Source organism: Bos javanicus, chromosome 8 (genome assembly GCF_032452875.1).
Source record: "Bos javanicus breed banteng chromosome 8, ARS-OSU_banteng_1.0, whole genome shotgun sequence".
Lineage (NCBI taxonomy): Eukaryota > Metazoa > Chordata > Mammalia > Artiodactyla > Bovidae > Bos > Bos javanicus.
In genome coordinates this window covers 103,817,434-103,842,919 of record NC_083875.1, presented here as the reverse complement: position 1 = coordinate 103,842,919, position 25,486 = coordinate 103,817,434, and the positions used below count along the sequence as shown (strand labels likewise).

General features: G+C 51.4%; 1 protein-coding gene across 13 annotated transcripts in view; it reads right to left on the bottom strand.

The window, feature by feature from the left end:
* The window catches only part of ZNF618 (zinc finger protein 618), a 204,576-nt gene that overhangs the window by 67,223 nt on the left and 111,867 nt on the right, over positions 1-25,486 (bottom strand). For 12 of the 13 annotated variants that reach the window (XM_061426596.1, XM_061426607.1, XM_061426609.1 and 9 more), the window contains one exon: positions 8,121-8,383. In XM_061426596.1, coding sequence (XP_061282580.1) covers positions 8,121-8,383 — 263 coding nt within the window. Of the gene's footprint in view, positions 1-8,120; positions 8,384-17,000; positions 24,597-25,486 lie in introns of those variants that run through there. The other variant, XM_061426605.1, reaches the window with a different exon arrangement.

Here is a 25,486-nt window from a genome sequence, read left to right as displayed (position 1 = left end):
TGTCCAACTCTTTGCAACCCCATGGACTGCAGCACACCAGGCTTCCCTGTCCATCACCAACTCCCGGAACTTGCTCAAACTCATGTCCGTTGAGTCAGTGATGCCATTCAACCATCTCATCCTCTGTCGTCCCCTTCTCCTCCAGCCTTCAATCTTTCCCAGCATTAGGGTCTTTTCAAATGAGTCAGCTCTTCGCATCAGGTGGCCAAAGTATTGGAGCTTCAGCTTCAGCATCAGTCCTTCCAATGAATATTCAGGACTGATTTCCTTTAGGATGGACTGGTTTGATCTCCTTGCAGTCCAAGGGACTCTCAAGAGTCTTCTCCAACACCACAGTTTAAAAGCATCAATTCTACAGCAATCGTGAGGTTATAACCCAACATTTCTCACTATAATCCTGCCAGCAAAATGACCCTCCAGGGACGATATGCCTCGTGTGTGCTGTGGCCTGGTATCCCCCTGGCCCGTGGCCACCGTGTACCCCAGGCTGGTGCAGTGGCAGCTGGAGGGCCTTCTAGGGGACTCACTTCAGCTGGTCCCCGTTCTGTCGCCTGACTCCCTGCCCCGCACGCTTCCTCAGTCTGCTCCATTTCCCAACTACTCTCCTGTCCTCTGTCTCTGTCTTTCTCTACTCAGTGCAGGCACTGCAAGTCTTCACTTGTGCCTCTCCAAAATCGTTGCATGGGTTGGTCTCTGACCCCACTGCACCCCACTGCATGGGTGGGAAAGCAGCAATCTGCCCACTTCACACAGCCAGCGAGTGGGAGTGGGGTGGGGTGTGAACTCGGGGGCTTCTCACCCATCAGCTCAATCCATCCTCACAAATCCAGCATAGAAAGGTGATTATTATCCCCATTTTTCAGACGACGGGGCAACACATCAGGCCAGAGGTGGCCTGATCTGTCCTGCTCCGGAGCCTGTGTGTAATCACCAGAGGGTCAGCCCCTGGGAGCAAGCAGAGAAGAGAGGGTGCCTGCTAATAGCTACCATTTACTGAGCATATCCAGGCTTTTCATTTCCACCCTCCATCTTCCCAGAAGTCCCTGTGTGTTGGGACAACTCAACACCCACTTCAACCAGTAACGTGGAAAGTTTCGGGCCCCAGGGCTGGGGCCACTCAGCTAGTGGCTAGTGAGCAACTGGGCCCCAGGCTGGCCCTCGGGGATCCAGAGCCAACCCACCATCCTCACGCCAGGTCCAGATGCCGTGGGAGCTGTGAACCCCTGTTGGACATGGAGCTTTCCCAGCACCGGGGAGCAGAACCTCCTACCATGTCTGGCACCACGACACGACCCCCCAGAGTACCCGATCAAGGGCCTGAGGGTGGCTGGCAGAAGATGCCAGACATGGATGCGAGCCTTTTCCTCTCCCCATCCTGCTGTGATGGGGAGAGGAAATCAGGAAGTGCTGATGAAAAGCATCTGTCCAACACTGTCTATAACCACCTGGCAGACAGCCTGGCTTACGCTCCCTCCTGGAAGCACTGGACAGATCAGGTGAGGCCAGGTGAGAGCAGGCGGGTCTAGCTCCCAAAGCCATGGAGGGGAGAAGTAGGAGGCTGAGGTAAAGGGGCAAAGTGGGCAGCAATCCTCAACTCTACCATGCCTTGCACCCGTCAAGCTCCTGATCAGCTCCAGTGCCTTGCAGGATACACAAGATGCACTAAGGCAGAAATCCGGCGCAGGTGAAAGAGAGAAGAAAGACACAAGGCGGGTGGATGGAGAGACAGCTCCTTACAACAGGCAACCCCGTATTTAGCGCAAAGCAACTCGGGAGCGCACATGCTCGGGAGCGTCCTGCCCACTTGGTTCTAATATGCAGCAGAGCTGGGCCCACGGCCTACTGGGGGACAGGGACCCAGGAGAGGTAAGCTGGAAAGAGGACAAGTAGGTTTCCTGAGGCTCTCTGGGCGTGGACTCAGAACGAATGACCTCAGGCCAAGGTCCTCCATGTAGAGTACAAATCCCCTGGGGGTGCTGGAGCATGGGGAATTTTAAGAGGATCAATTCCCAGTTATCAATTGCCCAATGCATTTCTTCCTATAACCCTAAAGCCAACGGGCCAGAGAACATAGCAGGCAGGGAGGCCGTGCTCAACTGGTTCTCGTCACCGCCACCCGTTTCTACACAGCTAACACGATGGTCTTTTCACCCACCCCTAAATCCCCTACGGTGGCGTACAAGGGGGGATGGACATCTGAGAGCTCCAAGCAAAGAGAAGCTGGACTTAGAATGCAGGTGCATCGAATGACTGGGAACAATTCCTTTTGTAAATTGGGTGATTTCTAATTCTTTGCTTTCCACAAAACTGAAGAAGGATCTAATGGAGTTGTCAGTGAAGAGACCGTTAAAAATAATGTCTGATGATAGACCCGTGTGATTTTTGGCATACAACTTGGAAGGAGTTCAAGGAATTGAGTGACACTGCTGAAACAGGATTCCATCCTATCCCTGGCTCCTTATTTATATGATCAAGGCTTCTAAGCTTTTACACTTAAGAAAGTGGAAAAAAAGGAACTAAATTAATGCTGAATCTTGTCTCCCTCGACAATAAGAAATATTAATTCACAGAAATGTGAGCCAATGGAAGAAGAAATAAAACCCCATCCATTTCATTAAGAGGTGCATTTTCCATAAAGTTTTACTTTTATGTTTGCTATTTATCTAAATTTGCTTTTGACAAATTGTATGCTAATAACAACTCGATCAGGGGAAAAAATGTTTTAAGACGTAGAGCTTTATGATCCAAACAAATTTTTTAGAAATTTCTATTTCAATTTACGTACATCTTGTTGTGGGAGATGAGTGTGAAACAGTGATCAATAAAAGACTCTCAAGCATAAAAAATATATCACAGTAGGATAAAATCCTGTGAGAGAAGCGGACTGGAAATATGAGTTCAAGGAGAAAAAGGAAAGATGTAAAATTTCTGACTGTTGAAGACGAGCCTGTTCATTATGTTTTTTATTTTTTAATGAATGATGGTGGATATCAGAAACGGTGGAGTTTGGAGTCCCCTGGATACATTTAAAAGAGTAGTCCACAGTTTTATTTCCAAAATGCCACATTTTAAAAACACAGTACTCCAGAAATTCTGTCCTTTGCAATTATTTAAACTTCGGATAGAAATGTTAGATGTCAACTCAAAAATGTGAAAGAGAATACGATTCCTCAAAATTCTTTTAGGAGACACTGAAGAAGAGAAGTCTGAAGCCATCAGCCTTTCTGCTTCTAGAGGTAACCCCGAACATGTCAACATCCAGGACTTTGGCTAGTACCACTGGCCTCTGTTTTGCATTTTTTGTGTGCCAAGTCGCTTCAGTCGGGTCTTGTCCAACTCTTTGTGACCCGATGGACTGTAGCCCGCCAGGCTCCTCTGTCTCCAGAATACTGGAGTGGGTTGCCATGCCTTCCTCCAGGGGATCTTCCTGACCCAGGGATCAAACCCGCATCTCTTACATACACCTGCACTGGCAGACGGGTTCTTTACCACTAGCGCCAGCTGGGAAGCCCCACTTTGCATTTTTTGTTCCCCCTTACAAATACTTTCATACCAATCACTACACTCTGACCTCAACAATCCTACTAGAAAGACAGGTAGATTTTATTATACCCCCTAATCAATGAAGACCTTATGGCTCAGAGAGGTTAACGGGCCCTTGCACAGCCCCACAAGGGGCAGACCCTAGGTCTCCTGGCTTACAGGCTAGGGATCCTTTGCCATGGAAACCCTCCAATCAGGACCCCCAACCCACCTTGGACCACCTGATGAAGAGTCAGCAGCAGGGATAAGATGCTCCTGGGAAGGAGGCCAGAACCCTTCCTTTCTGAGTGGCTGTAGCAAAAGAGCTGAGGGTTGGTTCTGGCAGGCTCAAGCCCAAAGCACTGCCAACACCAACTGAAACAGGAAACTAACTATCAGCTGGCACTACGAAGCAGGACCTTCACCGCTCAGGTTCATAACAGACCAAAACCCACACGGCTGTGTCTCAATGGCTGTCTGCTCTTCCGCTGCTCCTTCCAGGGCTGCGGCCAAGACCCCACCTCCTTTTTCCCCTCCTCTCCTCCCCGGGCAGCCCTGGTGCCCAAAGCTCGCTGCCTAGAAACATCCTTGCAGGATCCAGGCTCCCAGCTGACTGACCCTCCCTCCTGTACCAGATCTAGGGACCCCCTTCTGCTCACCCATCTCCAGGACAGGACCTTCCTCCCTCACAGGCCTGTCTTCAGTTACCAAACACTTTCTGTAATCACAGAGCCCTCCCTCGTACTGATTCGCAATCACCTCCTGGTGATTTTCCTGCACTGGGGTTGCGGCTACTTGGAATGTGTCTGCTCAGTCCCCTCCCATCAAAATGCTGTAAGCTGTGAACACTATAAGTGTTCCATCATCTCTTCTGCACCATTCCTCCATGGGCTGCATGCTTTTTTTTGCTGTAAACCCAGCCTGTCTTGTCTTCATCAGCTAGGACAAGGATGGCAGCAAGTGTCCATTTCAGATTTTTCAATTCTAGCTGACTGGCCATGACTTCTTAGTGTACTGTGCTGAGAAGGATTCTGAGGTACACTTTTGGGACATGTGCAGCCAACAGTTAGGGATGCCTTTCACTATTGGTTTTACCCAACAAAACTGTCATGGTCAGTATTATCTCTGCTCTTCTTGCTAAAAAAGAAACGTGATATATTGCTCCCAAGCTCCATAATGATTTCAATGGCAGTGACAGTCTTTCAAGAGTGAGAAGTACCCTTTTTGGTACACAGAATTTCTGGGCAGCAGGGAACTAGCAGAGACTACTTGCAAGCCTGGCAGCCAGCCTCCTGGGCATCAATGCCCCTCCCCACGCTCCTTGTCTGAGAAGCTGCCAAGTACCATCCAAGTGTCCATGACCAGGCTCCTCCATGGGAAGTGCCTGGGATAATGTTTGTGCCACTGGGAACACTGTTCATCTGATGGCTGTTAAAGGGCCAGTGAGGACCTGGGGGTGGGGACAAGGGGGATGGAGCTCAGAGAGCCGGCAAACGGGAGGCTCCCTCATGAGACAGCACTGGCTGATCGAATAGGAGCACTATTCTGTTCAGTGGCAGAGCTGGCCAGAGCCCTCTGCACCCCTGCCAAGTGCCTCGGGAACATGTTAACTCCACAGTGCCCAGCCACACTGTAGCACAAGCTCATTCAAAGAGTAACTCTAACCAGCATTCCGCCCTGGCCACAGCCCAGGGAATGCCTTCCCGCCTTGTTTACTTCCAGGAGCAGGTGGGACAGGGTGTTATGAAGTAGAGTTGCCAAGTCTCTTCCATCTCCCAGGGCTTTGCTTGCCCCTTTATAAAATGAGGGCACCGCGTGCCAAATCTATAGCACGTGGGGCTCCATTGCTCACTTTCACATCCGTGGTAGACATCAATAATCAATCATGCCACCCTTCAGAACCTTCAACACGGAACTCCTAACAGCCAGCAGCAACTACCTGGACTTGGACCATAAGATAATGTCTACATGCCATTCTGAGAAGGGATGAGTTCATAAGGTTTCATTCTAACATCATTTTTTTTTTTAATTGCCTTTCTTTCCTGCTGCTAAAAGGCCAAGCCAGATTCCTTCAAGCCTGACCCTTGACAGAAACTACACCCTCAAGGTGGAAGGTCAGCCTTGATGGGTGTGAGACAACCGTCGCCACTAGCAGGAAGTGCCCAGCTCCGGCTTTGGTACCAGCTCCCAACTGGCAGCTCCACAGCTAACCATTGCTTTTAAACCCTTTCCACAGGGTCCTCAAAAGCAGTTTACTCAGAAATCTGAAAACATCCTGAAAGTCCCTGGATTTTGGCGGGGCAGCGGGGAGCAGCATTAGAAGGAGCTCAGGGGAGAAAATCAAGAACCACCCAGAAGCCACGTCTTCTGACACCTCATCCAGTGCTGGCTTTCTTCCCCATCCTCTTTCTTCTCTACAGCACACTGGCTTGTTTCTCAGACTTGGGGAAAAAGCAGAAACTATTGCTACTCTTTCCTTTTGAAGGGGTATGTTATACTATCAACACGAGTATTACTGCGAATAATGGTGAATTATTTACTAAGTACGATGTTTAGTACTTTATACACGTGATCGCGGTGCATCCTCACACAGCCCCATGAATCCGCAGTTGTGAGAACTGAGGCACAGAGAGGTCAAGCGGCCTGCCCAAGCTGTAACGGACACTAAGTCAGGGAACCTGCGTTCCCAGGTTGAGGAGCCGAGGTTTTCCGCACACAGCACCGTCCCCCACCCGCTACCCCTTTGTGTGGTTCCCACACCCGTGGGGCGGCCAGGACAGGGAGCATGCCTGCTTTAGCAGGAGAGGAGAGCAAGGCACAGCAAGGGGAAGGCGCCTGCTGCTGAGAAGCAGCTGAGCCGGAGACCAGCGTCCGTGGCTGGCACGAGGCCCTGGGGCCACTCACTGTGCAGGCAGCTGACCCAGGGAGGACCCCCCCAGCATTTCCTTAGCATGGCCGCTCCAGGCTTCCCCCCTGAAGCCTGACTGCCGACCCTATCTCAAGATTCAGATTCAACTACCCTTCACCAGACACCTTCTGGTGAAGGGCATACAGAGCTTCTGGGTCCAGTGAGTCTTAAAACACCACCCGCCCCACAAAATTGAGCATGGGCAGATCGTCTCCTCCGTTAACGAACACGTCCCTTATAGGCTGACACAGTCCTTGGCTGTAGGGTGTGAAGCCGGGTGGAGGGAGCTAAGACACAAGTCCTGGAGCAGACTCTTCTTTCACTTGACACCGAGCTAGGTCACTCATGCTCTTCAGCAAGTATTTCTGGCTCATTCCGCTTCTGTCTCGGGGGAGGATGGCATTTTCCAGCCTCCCTGAGGATGCTCCCTGCCTAACCCGAACGATGCCAGAAGCAGGCTGCCAGCAGGACACTGGAGCAACCCAGGTGGGGCGACAGAGACCACAACCAGCTGAGGCACAGCAGGGAATGGGAGCTCGAGGCTGATCCCCAGCGGTTGCGAAAAACGGCAACAGGACTTGAGTTTAAACTCGGGGAAAGACAGCCAGGGGAGCCTTCCCCTACCAGGCCCTGCCTGCCTCTCACGGGACGGAAGCCTGGAATTCAGGAGGAGGTGGGCAGAGCTGCCCCAGGAGGGACAGGCAGGTGGCCTCCCGAGCACACAAATGTGGAGGACAGCGAGGATGCAAATGGAGGTCTGGGAACTAACCAGGCAAGGCCTCTGTGCCAGGATGCGGCATGTGGACTATATTTTACAGGCCGGGGTTGCAAAACTGGTGGCCCATGGAAGGACTCTGACCACAGATATGTTTCCTTTGGCAGATTTTAAAAGTCAAATTAGTCACCAACATTTAAAGCCAGAAGAATTTACCTTAAAATTCTCATTTCTGGCACGTGCTGTCAGAGATCCAGCCATGCTGAGCCCATCTTCCCAGTTAGTTACCGTAACTCTCCAGCTGGACCCGAGCCCCACCACCTGCCTGTCTGGCTCATCTCCACAATGCTAAATAAATGTATCTGTTGGGCCTTGCGGGCATCTGCGTTTGCAAACCTGGCAGGACTGTAGGCAGCCTCAGAGGGGTATCCCCTGGCTCACGCTGAGAAACGGGGAGAGATGGTTTCTAAGAAGCTCATTTCTCTGAGCTCCTCTGAGCCCAGCCCAGACCACAAGAGGCAGAAGAACGTGCCAGACTACGACTCATCCGATCCTGATCAGACAACTAATCTGAACAGGACCCACACTGAAAGTCGCCCCCGGGGAAGCCCAGAAGGAAGAAACGCAGACGGCATTTAGGACACTGAGTGATGCGCGCTGTGCTGGATGCACAGTGGGAGGGGTTCCACGAGGCCCACAGGAAGTTCCAGGCATTTGACCTGAAAATCTTAAAGGACAGGTTGGCTTTTGCCACGTCAAGTGGGAAGACAAGCGCTCCAGAGCAGAGCTGAGCAGGTAAAGGCGAGTGTCAGGAGCCGAGGCCCTTCCCTGAGGGCAGAGGGGAGCCACAGAAGGCCCCTTCAGCCGGCCAGGGGCAGGGAGCCCAGGCCTGTCTCCCCCAGCACTGTGCCGCACGTTCCCACCCTGGCCCGGGCCCACCCCGGCCCGGGCCCGACCCTGCGGACAGGCGCTCACCCAGGGTCTGCTGGTTGCGGACGCCGCCGATCACCACGCAGATCTCGGCAGGCACGTCGCCGGTGGTCCCATCCTTGCTGACCGCCTTCTTCTCCTCCTTGGCTTCGCCCTGCCAGATCACCTCCTGGATGTAGTCGTCCGGCAGCTCCGTCTTGACCTTCACCTCCGTCATCGTTCCCTGCTCGGTGCTGAGCGAGGCCTCAGCCGGCGCGGGCTCTGGACCCTCCAGCTTGTTGCTTTTCTGGCTGCGCTTCAAGCGCTCCCTGGCAAAGAAGAGAGTCTGCTCAGACTGGACCCCAGCACCGCCCCAGACCTACCTGGAAAACCCCCCCTCCCAGTCCAGGAGGTTGCAAAATGTTCAGCTACAGACCCACCTCTCATGTAACCATTTCCTTAAAAAGCACATGCCACATGCCCTTGAGGATCCTCTAGGGAGCCCTGGGGGCTCCAAGGAACACAGTTTGAAAATCACTGGGCTCGGATGGCTCCAATTCCACCCATTTTGCTGATGGAGAAGCTGAGGTCTAAATGTGACCAGTATAACTGGAGCTACATGAGACCTGCAAGGAAAGCTCTGGCTGGAAGAAATCAGTTCTTCTCAAGCTTCGATGTGCCCATGAATCATCTGAGAATCTTGGTAAGACGCAGATTTGGTTCAGAAGGTCTGGGGTCTTGCCTAAGAGTGCATTTCCAGCAAGCAGCCAGGGGGGTAGGTGCTACACTTGGAGTGGTAGGGGTGTCAGCGGCTTGATGTGTGCAGAGCGGGGTCCGCTCCACCCTTTGCAGAAGGGCTGCAGAGTTCCTCCTGCTTTATAGACAGGAACGTATAAGCCGAAAGGCAGGGAAGCTATGGAACCAATCCGGGTCCCCACCCTCTGGCCTCTAGGTGGCTCTTCAAATAAGAGAAACCATTCTCAAGTTAATATACTCAATATGGAGGAGAGCACTGAGGTCTTGCGCAGAGCTGTGACCTGCCTGGGGCCACACACAAGACTGGTGGCCAGCCAAGGCAAGAAGCCAGGTCCCCGCCATCCACTGGAACCACTCTCCTTTCAGGGAGACTCTGTCTTATCACAAGGGCCTCTCGTCCTTCTGGCATTGGTTGTAAAAGCCAAGGTGTGCACAAGCTGGGGAATCTGATCATGTTCCAGGCCTGTGATGTTGCCTTGGCCAGGCCCAGCCCTCGCCACTGCTCCAGAAAGGCAGCTGCACCATGAACTTCAAGGCCCAGACTCAGGCAGGCTCCGTCAGGCCTAGCTAGTATACCAACTGGAGCTCAGCGGAGGTGTCCAGGCTGGGAGGCAGGGCCTGGGGTCTCATCCTGGGTTGGCTGGGGGCTTGCTGTGTGACTCTGGACAAGACCCTTCCCCCTCTGGGCTTCCAGCTCCATCTACCCCAAGAGCATGGAGTTTATCATGGCCACTGTTGCTCGCAGCTCTCAGCTTTCTCCCAGGTTGGGGAACTGAGCAGAGACAGAGAAGGAAGGCCCTAGCTGATGAGGAGGGGGCACAGGAGGGCCACTGGGGAGGTGCTGTGGACACCACTGCACCCCCAACCCCCACTTCATATGGTGAAGTCCTAATCCCCGGTGAGACCGTAGCTGGAGATAAGGTCTTTACCAGGTAACTAAGGTTAAGGAAGATCAGAACAGTGGGACCCTTATCTGATAGGACTGTGGCCTTTGAAGAAGGAGAAAGATCTTTCCCACTCCTTCCCTACCAGGTAAGGACACAGAGAGGAGGCTGTCTGCAAGCCAAGAAGAGGGAACAGAGGCGGCCTGACGGGAAAAGGATGCAAGGAATTGAATTTGGAGCATCGCGGGGCCAAATCTCAGAACTGCCGTTCTCAAGTTGTGGGTTCCTGCAAAAGTGACGTCACTCCCGAGCCTCAGTCTTCACACCCATACAGTGGGGATAAATACAGCACCTACTCCACAGTGCTGTGATGCAGACACAAGGCAGCATCTGCAAGGGACCTAGAAGAATGGCCCCAGTGGAGACATTCTAAGGATACCTACTGTCGACAGGATGGTGGGAGGGAAAGGAAGCGTGCAGAGGACACTGGAGAAGGGCCTTACATGGCACTGATTTTAGTGCAGGGTCTGTAGAAGTAAACCAATGGGGTTTAAACCCCAGTACTGCCATCTCAGCTTGGACCCCTGCATGGGCCCTGATCCTCTCTGAGCCTGTTTCTGCATAGGGAGGCAGGGAGCCCCGCACCTACTCAAAAGGCCTCAAGAGATCAATTGTAAAAAATGCAGAACCAGAACACAGTCTAGACTGACTAAGACAAACTTCTGATGGAAGTTGCTGAAACCCCGATTCCTGCCCTGAGACCTAGCAGGAGATACCACTGGTCAGTCCTGCCCACTCTGAGGCTCACGGGGCACAGAGATGGGACTCAGGGATCCTGTCTGATTGCCAGGGGCCAGTCTGGCAAGAACACAGCCCACAGGTCCTGGGGCAGCTGGGCAGGCAGGCCACTGAGGACCCTTCCCAGGCTGGACCCTGGCTGGAGAAGACACTCAGCCCCAAGCTCAGAGCAGACATGCTCCCCAGGGCTGGAGAAGAGGCCATCAGAGCGGAGGGGTCCCACCTGTCAGCGGTCCCTGCAGCTGACGTCACAGGTCAGGAAGGACAGCCCCCTGTCCAAAACACCCTCACCCTGGGGTCTGAGACCATCCCAGCCAAGCAGACTCAGGGTCCCTTTCTGCCCTCAAGGACCTCAACAGCATCTGCCATCCTGGTGCGAGGAAGGGCTGTTGGGAGTCTGACAAGTTGGGCTGTTGGAGTCTGACAGGTTGGGTGTCCACAAACCCCACAACCTCGGGCCAGACACTCCCCTCTCTGAGGCTCAGTATCCTTGTTTGTTAAAGGGGGACCACCATGAACCTTGCCAGCGTGGGGCAGGTGGTGAGCCGGGGAGCTGCACAGAATGGATGTGCGTGGATGGCAGCTGCCATTATGACGACACTGGTCCACGATGACATCCCTGCCTCCAGGAAGCCTTCCCTGATTGCTTGGGATGGAGTTAGACCCCCACCTCTGAAGGCACCCCTCCCCCCGCCACCTGGCATGAGTGACTCTTACACCAGGAGCTACATCAGCCATTGTCTCGCCCACGGGCACAAGGGCACACAACCATCCACTCCCTTAAAGGCAACACCCCCAAGCCCACGCTACACTGAGAACATGGGGACTTCTCTTCCTCTGGCTTCACAATTTAGATTTACAAGCCCAAATGTTGCTTTTCTTGGATGCTTTACATTTAATTAGGTGTCCTCATAACAATGGAATTGCAGAAGTCCTTATATCACTTTGAATTAGTGGTGCAGCTCTTTCAAACTTCTTTAAAAATTTTTTTCATATATCATTTTTTAAAATAGAGCTCATTATTTTAATTATATCCATTTAAATGTACAGTGGAGCCCTTGGATATTCTCAGCACGAATCATTAGGTATATTAGTGAAAAAGCACTTGGAATCTATCTACATGCTGACACTCCATAATCTATTCTATTTGTGTCGCTGTAAAATAGATTTATATATAGATAACTACAAAATAGTTGCTCAAGATATGCTATGAATTTTATATTTAACCCGAGTCACACTTCACCATAAAATCTAAAGTCAGGCACTAAAAGGGTATTTCTCAGTAAGTACATGCTGTCTGTGGTCACTAGCTCAGGCCAGAATGCCAGGATAGGAGCCAAACCAAGCAGGTCCCTACCCAAGGAATTCCCTAAGGGACCTGGCCTTTCACTAAGGTGAAGGTTCTCAAAGTGTGATCCTTGAAGGCCTCGGGGTTCCAGAGTGATGGCCCAAAAGCAACCATGGGGCCTGAATTACAAGGATGGTGGTGAGTAGGCCTCCAGGAACACCACTTTATCTGTCTCTGATACCTACAACTTTGCTTTTAGTGGTGGGGGGGGGTGAGGGGGAATGGGTAAATGGTGGCCCCTCCAAAAGATAGAAAGGGTTAGTCGTTCAGTGGTGTCCCGTTCTTTGTGACCCCGTGGACTGTAGCCTGCCAGGCTCCTCTGTGCATGGGACTCTCTAGGCAAGAATACTGGAGTGGGTAGCCATGCCCTCCTCTAGGGGATCTTCCCAACTCAAGGATCGAACCCAGGTCTCCTGCTGCAGGCAGATTCTTTACTGCCTGAGTCACTGGGGAAGCCAAAAGATAGACCCATGACCTAATCCCCGGAATCTGTGAATGTGAACTCATTTGGGAGAGGGCTCTTTGCAGATGTAATTCATTTCAGGATCTTGAGACAAGACTGTCCTGGATTCTCTGGGTGGGCTCTACGTGCAATGACAAGTGCCCTTATCAGAGACACAGGTGGGATCTGACAGACAGAAGAGGGGACAATACAGAGAAGATGAGAAGGCAGGAGAACCACAGATTGGACAGATGTGGCCACAAGCCAAGGGATGCTGCAGCCACCTGAAGTTGGAGAGGCAAAGAGTAGATCTGCCCCCAGAACCTCCAGACGGTGTGTGACCCTGGTGTAGACCTGGTTTCAGACTTCTGGCCTCCAGAACAGAGAGATCGAATTTCTCTTGTATTAAGCTACTCAGTTTGTTGTATTTGTTACAGCAGCTACAGGAAACTAATACACTGCTGCTGCTGCTGCTGCTGAGTTACTTCAGTCATGTCCGACTCTGTGCGACCCCACAGACGGCAGCCCACCAGGCTCCCCCGTCCCTGGGATTCTCCAGGCAAGAATACTGGAGTGGGTTGCCATTTCCTTCTCCAAACTAATACACTACACGTGACTAAATAAGAAGACACAGCCCCAAAGCAGTTAACTTTGCAAACCCATGGCTTCCGTCAGTCCCAAAGTTTTCTTTTGCTTTGTTCTTACTCATCCCCATGGCCGGGTCTGATCTGGTCAGTCAATGCGCCCACACGCCTGCCCGGGGAGGTTTCAGAAACAAACCACTTCCTCTGGGTCTTAGCAGATGGTTCGCTGCTCATATCCACCCCATCACATCTGGCGCTCACGAGCGCCCTGTGGCCAGACAGGGAGCCAGAGCAGAGGGCTGGGCCCATATCTGTCCCTCCCCACTCCACATCCAGCCCCAGCCTGGGGCGTGCTGCACAGGACAGACTCATCAACACGATGTATAATGAACGGTGTGCCCAAGGACACACAACCTCCAGCAATGAATCTGAGAACAATTATTGCAACTTCTGTCCTAGAGTCGTTCCCACTGAGCCCTGCAAAAGAGCCACCAAACAACTTCTCAGTGGACTGGAGGCCCAGAGACAGATGCCATTTCTGGCCATGTTGAAGGAAGAGTCCCAGCGATGCCAGATGCCCAGGAGTCAACCAAAGTTCTTTCTGGGTGGAGTTTCTACATCATCCCACCACAAACGCTAGCACTTAAAACTCTAGCAAGTCTCAGGGGTCATGAGAAGTCCTCAGCACACTGGACTTCTGTCCTGCCCCTACTCGAGTCAGTTTTCCCATCTGATGATGAGTGAGCTGGAGTCTGAGATGTCCAAGGCCCTGGTGGAGGCCAGACCTCTGCCCCACAGGTGTGCATGTCTCCTGTCTCTGCCGCAAGGCTCAGCCTCAGGGCCACTCCACCTTCACCAAAGGCCACTGCTTATTTCCTCTGGTACTTTAGCCACTGAAATAATGCTAAAGCTGGTGGGGAGGGATCTCTAATCACAGGGTGTAAGTAATGACTTGATTAACTCTCTCTAGAATAAAACCTCATTAAAAGACTCCACTCATTATGAAAGAGGGTTAACTGGCCTCAAGCTGCACTTAAACACAACACTCTCTATGAATGCATGCGGTGTTAAATGAATTAACACACATCCAGCCATGATGTCAGGGGCCGTGTGTACCCTGCTGCATAGGCTGACCACTGACCTAGTCTTCCGGTTCTACCCAGCTGCCCACCTACCAATAATTGGAGCACAAATGACCATTATCTGCAGATATTGGGAGGCTCCTCCTCAGCAATGCTTTCCAGGTCCAGTGAGGTTCCTGCCCTCCACCCCCATTCCACCAGAGTAGTTCTTTCCCAGGCCTCCCAGGACCTCCAAGCTCTTAGGTCCAACAGTCCCTACTCGGTCCTGACTGAATTCAACTCTATCGGCAGCCTTTAACGAGCTCCCCTCTCTTCTCCTCCAACTCTTTACTCACTATGCTCTGGGCCTTCCCGTGGGCCTCTCACCTTCTAGCCACCCCTGTTTCTTCTGGGGATTCCTCTTCACCAACCAACCTTTCCATGTCAACCTGTCCCAAGGATAAGTTGGAAAGCCTCTTTATACTCACTTCCCACATGATTGCACCTAGATTCATGCTTTTACATATGAACTATGTGATGATGAACTGCAAATCCTATCTCTAGCCTGGACCTCTCCCTGAGCTCCAGACCTGCCTGAACAACTGCCCGGTGGACACCTCCACCTGGATGCCTAACAGGCAGGCAACCCTGTTTACAGGTCCAAACTGAGCTGCGGCTGTGGCCCTTCCCCCAAGTCAGGAAATTCTCCTGACTCCAATCCCAGTACTCTTCCAGCTAAACCCTGCAGCCAAGGACACAGTCATCGGTTAACGGCAGTCTTGTCCATTTCGGTTAGTACAATTCCACCACTCTGGGACCATCCTCGTCTCTTCCCTCGCACTCCCTACTCATCAGTCTACCCGCAAATCCTATCAACCCCACCTTCAGAACATGTCCAGAAGCCGACCACTGCTTACCAGCCCACCGGCACCACTCTCATCAAGCTGCCTTCCCTCTCTCTCTCTTGTCTTGCTGTAATATTCTCACAGCCCGTCTCCCTGTTCCTATCCTGGCTGGGCCAGCTCACGTCATTCCTTGGCTCAAAACCCACTTACGGTTCTGAATCTCACCCAGAGTAGTAGCCAGAGTCCTTGCTTCAACCCTCAGGGCTCTGAGACATGCCTCAAGTGCCCACTGACTTCATCTGCTAACCCTGTCCCTCCTGTTTCCTCCCCGGGGGGCCACAGAAGCCTCCTCCCTGTCCCCTGAGCAGGTGAGGTAGGCTCCTGCCTCAAGCCTTTGCATCTGCTCTTCGCTCTTTCTGAATACTCTCCCGGTCCCCAGATGCCCCTGGCCGGTTCTCCCCTCCTCCAGGTCTTCACTCAAACATCCACATCCCTTCCCTGCCCTACGTGTTCTGCTCAGTATTTCCCCTGCACTCATTTAACACTCGTTACTGCTCGTCCTCTTCAATGTCTCCCCAGCTAGAACGAGAGCTACAAGAGGACACGGACCCTGTCTCCTCAGTTGGCTGTCACTCGCAGTGCTGCCTGGTATGGGCGAGGTGATCAGTCAACGCCTGCTCACCTAAGGAGCCAAGAACGAACCTTGCAAAGGTCAATGCAACGTGACCTTTGAGGCGTCTCCCTCTCCCCACCCCTCAAAAGAACTGTCGATGTCTGGACTGCTTCAGCTGACACCCAAAACTGAAGGCAGCAACGTCCCACCCATCTGGCCCTCGGGAGAACACGAGCTGGAGATGTTTCATTGGAGCCAAAGTTCTGAATAAGTGAAGCTTCTTCCTGAATTGTCAGTCTTATCTTCATCCTTTCCGGTGGAAATTTTCTTGAATGCAACAAGCTCTTCTTACTTTCTGAAATGCCAACAGGGCAGCCTTAGCAATGCTCTGACACCATGACTTTTTTTTCCCTCCAGTTTTGAGATACTATTGATAAAGGAAATCAGTCCTGGATATTCATTGGAAGGACTGATGCTGAAGGTGAAGCTCCAATACTTTGGCTACCTGATGTGAAGCGCTGACTCATTTGAAAATACCCTGATGCAGGAGGAGAAGGGGATGACAGAGGATGAGACGGTTGGATTGCATCACCGACTTGATGGACATGGGTTTGGGTAGACTCCGGGAGCTGGTGATGGACAGGGAGGCCTGGAGCGCTGTGGTTCATGGGGTCGCAAAGAGTCGGACACGACTGAGCAACTGAACTGAACTGATATAACATGCAAGTTCAAGGTGGACAGGGTGATGATCTGGTATTACAAACTGACACCAGCCCCTGAAGATGCAGGGGCACTATTATATCTTTCATTGGCTGATTCAGGCCATTGGGCAGGGGTAGGGCACTGAAGTCTCAGGGTGATACCCACAAAGGAGCCTGCAGCCTCAGACCAGTGGCTCTGGGAATACCCCCTCTGCTTCTAACAGGGTCTGGGTCCGAGTCTCACTGCCAATTCCCTGTGGCTGTACCCCACTGCTTTCTGTACCCCTGTGCCTGGACCCTGGCAGATGTCAGCAATGATGCAAGCAGTAAACAGCCAGATGTACGAACGCCAGCATGCGGAGCGGAGGAGATGCTGATGCAATGATACAATCACAGGGCAGCCAGGACACACCAGGCGTCTAGCAGGGGCCAGGGGGCCAGGTGCCGCTGCAGGCCGTACGCAAGTACCACCTCCTTGCTCTTCACAATGCCTTACGCGGCAGGTCATTTTGTTTCACAAATAAAAAAAACCGAGGATCAGAGAAACAGAGTGACTTTCTCATGGTCACACAGCTTTCTAGTGACAGAAGCAGGATTCAACCAGGTCTGTCTGACTCCAATCCTTGGACTTTTTTAAAACATCATCTGGATGATTTCTGTTTTTTTTTTTTTCCTAGAGAAAATAATAGAAACCCTTGTTGAATGAATGAAGAAATACAAGACTGAATGACCGGAAGCTCCAAGAGATGGGGAACATGTGCATTTCCTTGTCTCCTACCGTATCCTTAGTATCTTGGCCAAACAGGCACATGCTCAACACTGAAAACAGAAAACACGGAAATGCAAGAAAACAAAGAAATGGAGGGCCCATCTCTGCCACAGAGAAAGGTGCGTGGGCTCTGTTCAGCGCTGACCTTCAGCTCTCCTTGATGTGCCCCAGAAGGGCGGATGTGTTCACACTTGTCCTTTGAATGTAAAAAGTTTCCTGTTTTCAGCCACAAGAACAGAAATCATGAGGATAAAGGTCACAGCTTCACTACGAACCTGGAAGGGTCAAAAGAGAAAGAACCTATAGCAAAACCCCAGTTGCTGCAAACCCCAGTACTGAGGCAGCTATATTTACTATTCCACCCGTGATCCACATCTTCACGGCACCACCCATGCCTTAATAACCCTCAGAATTATCCACTTCTGTCATGAATCACTGAAATATTTTAATAAATAGTCAAGTAGGAAAGATTAGATTAATAGATTAAAAACTATTAACCTATTAAACAACTCTTAACAGTCTAGAAATTCAAAATATCCTACAATGCATAAATATATCATTAGTCTGAATTAATTTTTAGGCACTTAATTTTCTTCAATGTATGGCTGTCAGTCAGCCACAACGCTGGGTAATACCGCAGCTCGGAAAGACAGCGTGAAGACTTAAATATTAAGAGTTAATTCCCTGGTTAATTTAAACTTAAAATAGAGAAGAGCAGGAGTCTTGAGCAACGGCTGTCAAGTCACAAACTCCAACATTTAGCAGGTGGGGCCCTCCGGGGAAAGCTGGAAGCTTCTTTCAAGGGAGTCATGGCACATGGAAGGTTGGCCCAGGTCAGTAATAAGAGTTGCTATTAACAGTATCTTACACAGAGGCGCTGACTGTGTTTTCCAATGGGTCGGTCCACGGTATGACACATATCAGCTAGCAATGAGCACTGTTCTCTAAAGACCCGCCTTGCTATGACTCTCCCTACATGACTTTTGGGACTCTGCAGACTCAGGAATTCTCACCCACTTAGAATGCCCTCAACGGCAGGTGGGGAAGGGGAGGCCACATAGGAGCCTATGTCCACTGTCCTGTACCTTCCAGGGCACCCATGGTGTCCTACACAGACCCCGGGGAGCAGGTGATTCAACCTGAAGAGTAAGGCTACACCTAGGCTCTCACACTGGCTGTATAAACAGAGACTACACCCCTCTCCCATCAATGTTACTTCCTACCGAGGTTGTGACTTAGCCTCGATCACTGATGCCCAACACCCCTGGCCATTCACCTTGGCATGAAATGTAAAGAGGCCTCCCGACAGGACCGCACCCCTTCTCTCCTGCCCACCTTGACAACTGATGCCAGGAGCTGCCCAGCTGCTTAGAAAGCTCTGCCGTCCCTCCACCGTGCTTGCCCCATCCTGGCACTACATCTGGCCTCCACCCCTCTGCTCTCCACCCACCAGATCAGCTGATGACCTTGTCTGGGATCTGGAATGCATAGCCAGCTCCATCCATGCGCCCTACTATGAACACCCAAGCCTGGTCCCTCACTGTCCAGAGGTGTGCTGCCCCCGGATACACAAACGAGACTCCTCAATACACAATCCAGTCTCCCCAAGGCGTTTGAAGATGATAAACTAGGTGTGCGGGCTGTTGCCAAGCTTCCTAACCTGTACACACCTCTCTTTCCTGATGTGTAAGCACTAACCTCGAAGGGTTATTTAGAAGATTAAAGCACAGAGATGTTCATAAGGCGCCCAGCACGGCACCAGACACCTAGTGGGGCTCAGTAGCTGTTAGTTCTCTTCTCCTGTCTCTACCAAGTGCTTGTCAGGCAAAACACAAAAAGTGTGGTCCAACTGTGGAAAAGGGGAACTCTTAGGTCACAGGTGGAGAACTCATAATTGAAGGTAGGAGAGGAATGCTTAGCCCCTGTGAAAACCAAAGGAATGGAGGGTAGGGGCCCCTGCGAAAACCAAAGGAATGGAGGGTAGGGGCCCCTGCACACATCTGCAGTGAAGAGGAGGGAGGGGTGGGCACACATGTGGACAGGCTCACAGGGAAGGTGGTGTGATCAGGGTGGTGGGTGTGATGTGCCCACGCTCTTAACCATCGTGGTTTGTGTGAAACCTGGAGGCGGCGGAAGCCGAGGGTGAGGAGAACGATATAAACAGCGAGGCTGCGGACGTCTCCAGGGTTGCTTTCTCAGATTGAGGGCTTTTGTCATTAAAGGGCTCGAGGGACTTCCCTGGCGATCCAGGGGCTTAGACTCCGTACTCCCAATGCAGGGGGCCCAGGTTCGGTCCCTGGTCAGGGAACTAGATCCCAGTTGCCACAACTAAGACCTGGCACCATCAAATAAATTTTAAAACAGGGGGAGTTTTTGAGAAGCAACCCGGTCATATCATCCTGGTTCCATTCTCAAGACTGAGTTTCTTCAGGACAAGACAAGACTTCCAGATGCTCTGTACTGGCAACTGCAGCTTCATGAGAACTTTCTTAAATACGCTCAAGGAGCACAGGTGGGAAACTCGAGCTGGGTGGTTAGACAGAGTCCGGGTTCCCGAGAGACCCCAATCACTTCCCATTGCTGGACCACTCCAAGCTTGAGAACCACAGGGCCATTTGGAAAAAGGATTCACCATTTTTGATACATATGACTTGCAGTTTGCATTTCTGTGGCCATCTCCAGAGGACAATCCTAAGGATGTCTGAATTTTCCTGCATCTGCCTTATTTGTGCAGTTAACAGTAACTGATTAAGCACAGTGAACTCTGCCCACCAGAAAAGCAAGGAGCCCCCTTGGAGGAAGTAGATGAACCCTTACAGCCAGCCTGCAATTTATGATTTTTATAGCCAAACCCTGGTCCCAAGTTTAGTAAGGTGAGAACACACATTTCTGGAAATCAAATGAGTTCTAATTACAGGATCAGAAACCTACAGTCAAGACAAAGACTGAAAAGCGAAAGTGAAGTCACTCAGTCGTTTACAACTCTGTGACCCCATGGACTGGAGCTGACCAGGCTCCTCTGTCCATAGGATTCTCCAGGCAAGGATTCTGGAGTGGGTTGCCATTTCCTTCTCCAGGGAATCTTCCCCACACAGGGATCGAACCTGGGTCTCCCACATTGCAGACAGACGCTTTACCATCTGAGCCACCAGGGAAGCCCCCAGGATAAAGATGGCACCTGACTAAAACATACCCAGAGCTGGTTCTCATATAATTCATTCTGCTAATACCATCCTGGTCACTGACCAGCATCAGGCCTACTGGTACTATGGAATTTTGTGCAAATAAGGTTAATTTGTTCAGGGCTACTTTAATTTTCCTGCTGAAAGCCAAAAATGCTAAATAAAAAGAAGCTATTATTTGAAAACAATTACACATCCATGCACATGTGCTTATGAGATTTAACTGTCCATGGTGGGGGGTGGCGGGGGGCGGACCTTGGCTTAAAGGACAAGACCCAGTGAGGCCCAAAGCCATCTGATTATTTGGTTGACCATGAACAAGTCTATTTCTCAGGCCCTGTGAGAAGGAGAGATGCCAACTGGTACCTCAGAGGGACCCTGGAGGGTCACTTGAGATACACAAACTGCAGGACACAGGAAGTGGATCATGGTGGGCCCTCAAACACAAGTTCCACACCCACAGTCATCCCCACCTCCAGGCTCCCTCTGATGTCCAGGCTCTATGAGAAGTCAACTGCCACCCACTGTCCCCTCCTCCTAGGAATGGAATCCAGCACTGCAGTGACGGTGGCAATAAAAACAAGCATTTACCGAAAATCTACTACAGGCCAGGCATTGGGCTAAGGTATAATGCCACTTAAAAAAAAATTATTTGCCTGTGCCAGGGCTTTCTTGCGGCATACAGGATCTTTTTTCTTTTTAAGTTGTGGCATGCAGCATCTTTTAGCTGCGGCATGTGGGATCTGTTTCCCCGACCAGGGATCAAACTCAGGCCCCCGGCATTAGGAGCATGGGGTCTTAGCCACTGGACCACCAGGGAAGTCCCTACATACCATCATTAGTGCACCTGATCCTCATCCACACCACTATGAGGGCAGTATGAATATAACTCCCCATTTTACAGATGAGGAAACTGAGGTCAGGTAACTAGCCTAAGGTCATACAACCAGACAGTAGGTGGTGCCAGGATCTGAACCCAGGCAGTGTGGGCTCAGAGAGGGGGTGAGTGAGATGCCCCACAGACCAGGCATGCAAAGTGGGAGCCACAGGGACCATCCTGTTCCACTCTGGGGCTCTCCCAGGACCAAGCAGAAGGCTGTGCATTTTGAATGCAGGACTCACAAAATGCTGTGCTGAAACGAATTCCTCAGGCCTGAAAAACATGGCCTTTCAGACACTCCCCTCCAAGCCTACTGTCTAAGGTCCTGCCTGTCCTGAGCTTTTGGCAGTACCTCTTTAACATCTTGCCCCTTGCAGTTTATTCTTCTGGCAGACAGAATGATCCTTTTAAAACCAAATCATGTCACTCCTCTGCTCAAAACCCCCAATGGTTCCCCATTTCACACAGGGTAAAGGCCAAAGTCCTGACAAAAGTCCCCAAGGCCCTGTGAGCCATGCCAGTCTCCCTGTGGTTGCTCCAACACATTATGCGCACTTCTGCCCAGGGCCTTTGCACCTACTGTCCTCTCTGCCTAGAATGCACTTCCCCAAATGACCGCTTGACTCAGTCCCTCATTTCCTTCAAATCTCTGTTCAAACGTCACCTTCTTGTTGATGCAATACTCCTTCTGACTTTCCCAATCTCCCTCTCTGCCCTTCCCCCAAAGCACTTCTTACCATATGACAGGCGATGTAGTTTCAGTATTTATGTCTCCTCCATTCCCACAAGAATGTGAGCTCCACAAGACCAGGGATTTCTGTTTTGTTCGCCACTGTATTTACAGCACCAGGGTCAGACCCTAGTACTTAGCAGGCACTCAGTAAGTGTTTGTGGAATGAATGAATGAGCCTTGGTCTTATCACCTTCTCCTCCACCCCAGTCTCCCTGTCTATCCGGCCTGGATCACTTGTTAGGCAACTGGTACACGTGGCAAACAAACGAGTCCCTCACCGCCTCTATCCCTGGCCTGCCTTATCTCCAGATGAAAGGGCTGGACCAGATTATCGACAAAGTCCTTCCAACACTAAAAACCTTCAACTGACAGAAAAAAGGGGGCCCTAATTCTTCATTACAGCAAGGCTGAAGCTACATTTATTTGACTATGAAAACTCCATTCAGAATGTTAGAATTTTCTACAGTTAAGGCCCCATAGCCCTCCACGCCTCTTAGAATAAATGAGGTTTAAATGCACTGGGCTACGTGATCTGTAACCTGCACACCAGGTTAGCATTAACCTCAAGTGCTGAGATCACTGGTCTTGTAAAACCGACCCAGGCTGGGTTACAGGGAAGTAAACCAAACCACCGGCAGTCGTCTCCTAGGATCAGAAACACCACCTCTCCTTGTCCCCCTCAATTTAACACTAATTCCTTAGCAGCCCATGCTGTTGCTTTTGGGGTTTAGCCAGAGGCCCTCTGGAGAAGGAACAACATGAGGTGTTCTGGGCCAAAAGGAAGGCGCTGGGACGAAAGCAGACCCTGGTGTGATAACACAGCGTGCATGGCACAGCTTGGAGCGGAGGTCAGAGAGTCACAGGTCCTTCAAGGTCAGTCCCAACCAGGACCATCCAGCCTCACTCTTGACTTCGGGGAGCCTCGGGCTTTAGTCTCTCCATCTGAAGCCGGGACTGCATGAGTCTAATGCTCCACAAAGCATCCAAGACTCTTAATCCCATCTGGCCAATCTAACCCAATATCTGGGCTCAGTCATGCCTGACTATCTTTGCAACCCCATGGACTGTAGCCCACCAGGCTCCTCTGTCCACGAGTCAAATTCACCAGCGGCATCAGCTTAGGGGTATGTTAATGTTCTCTGGACATTTAATGCAGAACTCACTTCTCACACTGATTGCTGGGTCACTCGACAATAACACTGCTCTGGTCTTTCAAAGATGCTCTATTAGCTTTAATGACAGAATCAATATAAACTCCTTCTGAGGCCCCGCCTTCTGGACAAGACTCCAGCCGACGGCCCAGCCCTGGTCCCCTCACAGGCTCCTCTAAACTCGGTAAACTGATCACTTCCTACAGCAGCAGGAGGGCATGGTGGTGAGGCATCTGCATCAGAAGAGTCAGACCCGGGTAGGACCCTGGCTGTGCCGCTCACTTCCAACTGTGTACATACCTCTCTGGGCCTCGGCAGCTTTGGTAGTAAAGTGGGAATAATAAGATCATCCTTCACAGAACCGTGATAAAGATTACGGGCCGTGCTGTGTTTAGTTGCTCAGTCGTGTCTGAGTCTTTGCAACCCCATGGACTATAGCCCGCCAGGCTCCTCTGTCCATGGGATTCTCCAGGCGACAACACTGGAGTGGGTAGCCATTCCCTCTTCCAGGGGATCTTCCCGACCCAGGGATCAAACGCAGGTCTCCCTCATTGCAGGCAGATTCTTTACCCTCTGAGCCACCAGGGAAGCCCAAGAATACTGGAGTGGGTATAGACTATCTCTTCTCCAGGAGATCTTCCCAAACCAGGAATCGAGCCAAGGGTCTCCTGCATTGCATGCAGATTCTTTACAAGCTGAGCTACCAGGGAAGCCTCATAAAGATTATATTGTTTAATAAATGTAAATCACTTAGCTCAGAGCCTGACTAAATGGTAGTTATTTTTAGAATTTTTTTCTCTGCATCGCAAGTCATGCAGTAAGGTCTGGGCTGACTCTTTCTGGTGTATGCTCTGGCACTGTGGTAGTCACAGGGGGCTCCATCACTAAGTGTATGCAGATATAGGTTAATCAGGGAGAGCAAACAGACGGCACACAGGCCACCTCCCGCCTCCCCTGACCAGGCCAGGCATCTCTAGCTGATCTTAGCACTCACTACAGCCTTGGGCCGATAAGACACAATATAGAGCTTCAGGCACCTGTGAGCACTGTGGGGAAACCCATCTGCTGTTCTCAGGTCGCTAGGCAGAGACGGTGGCCTGGGAGAGATCCGTGCATTAGAGAGTGAGGGCAAGGGCCACACATACGTACAAGCAATGAGGAAAGAAGGGAAATGTGTTCACTGTTGCAGACCCAGCACTTTGAATGGTGCCTGCCATGGAGCAGGTGCCCAAATGTCTGTTAGATGGATAAATTAGCATCTAATCCATCTGAGTCCATAGCACAGAGTACTGGGTCTAACCTAGCAGGTGTTCAATGAACAAGAGAGGGCGGTGGGGGCAGCTGGCTAGACCCTCACTTGAGTACAGAATCAATAAGTGGACAGAGCACCAGCTTAGGGAGGGCCAAGGCCTGATACTGCCACTCACTCAGCATATGACCCTGAGCAGGGTCTCTTCTCCCCATGTGTTCAGTGAAGGGAGTGACTAGACAAAGCCCAAGGCCCCTTTCAGTCCTGACATTCAGATCTAGGAAGCATGTCCAGGCACTGGCAGTCTAGGGACTCTCACTACCCCACAAGCCACAGCCTCATACACTGTTCTTACACAAGATTCTCATCTCAGGGGCCCAGGAGAGAAATACAAGGGCACTGGGCAGCCACTGGCTACATGAGTCACTGTCTGGATTTCCAAGCCCAAGCTCGACTGCTCAGCCCTTCAATCTAACCCGCACTCCCTGCCCCTACACTATCCCAGCTTCTCCCACCTCATTCAGGGTACCCATCCCATAAACACTCACTGAGTGCTGGCTGGGGATCAGCCCAGGGCACTGAACAAGACAGAAGTGGCCTCTGGAGCTGGCACTTGAGAAGCAGAGAAAAGCACACAAATACGAGGAGTAAGTGAAGAGCGAAACAGGCCACAAGCGACACAGGCCACAGGTGGGGCTGGAGGGGCTCAGAGAAGGCGTCTCAGAGGGGAGGATGGGGTTGGGACCTAGAGGGTGAAAGGGTCATGGAAAGAGTGGGGAGAAGAGCATCCCAGGCAGAGGAACAGCGGTTGCAAAGACTCTCAGGCCAGGAGCTGGCAAACCATGGGCACTCGTGATTTACGTGTCATCTGTGGCGGTTTCTGGATTATGCTGGCAGAGGTGCCACAGTGACCTGTGGCCTGTGGAGTGTGAAGGGCTATCTTGACCCTTTATAGGTAAAGATGGGCAACCCCTGGTTTACAGAGTTAGAGGGTCAGGGTAGCTAAAACAGACTGAGCAAGGAGGAGACATACGAGAAGACCAGGGAGGTGGGTGGAAGCCAGGCCATGCTGGCTTGGGTGGGTTACACTGATCTCCAGCCTGGTGTCAATGCCTCCTTTCGAGCCGTCTCCAATCCATCCTGCAAATGGGGGCCAGGGTGATCTCCCTGAAACACAGAGCTGAGCACCCTCCCCTTCTTCTCCCATGGTTTCCCAAAGCACATTACAAGGAACACTAGCTCCAGGGGACAGACTTCAATAAAAGCATGCCACAGTTAAGTAAGTTTGAGAAACATGTCATTCTCCTCTCTCTCTGTCCGATGCTCTCAAGCAAGTACCCTAGCACGTGAAATGCTTTGGAAAGTTCCACAGCAAAGAAGTCTGCGGACTTTGACTCGCCATTCTTCAAATTATTTGGCCAAAGAACCCTTCCCCC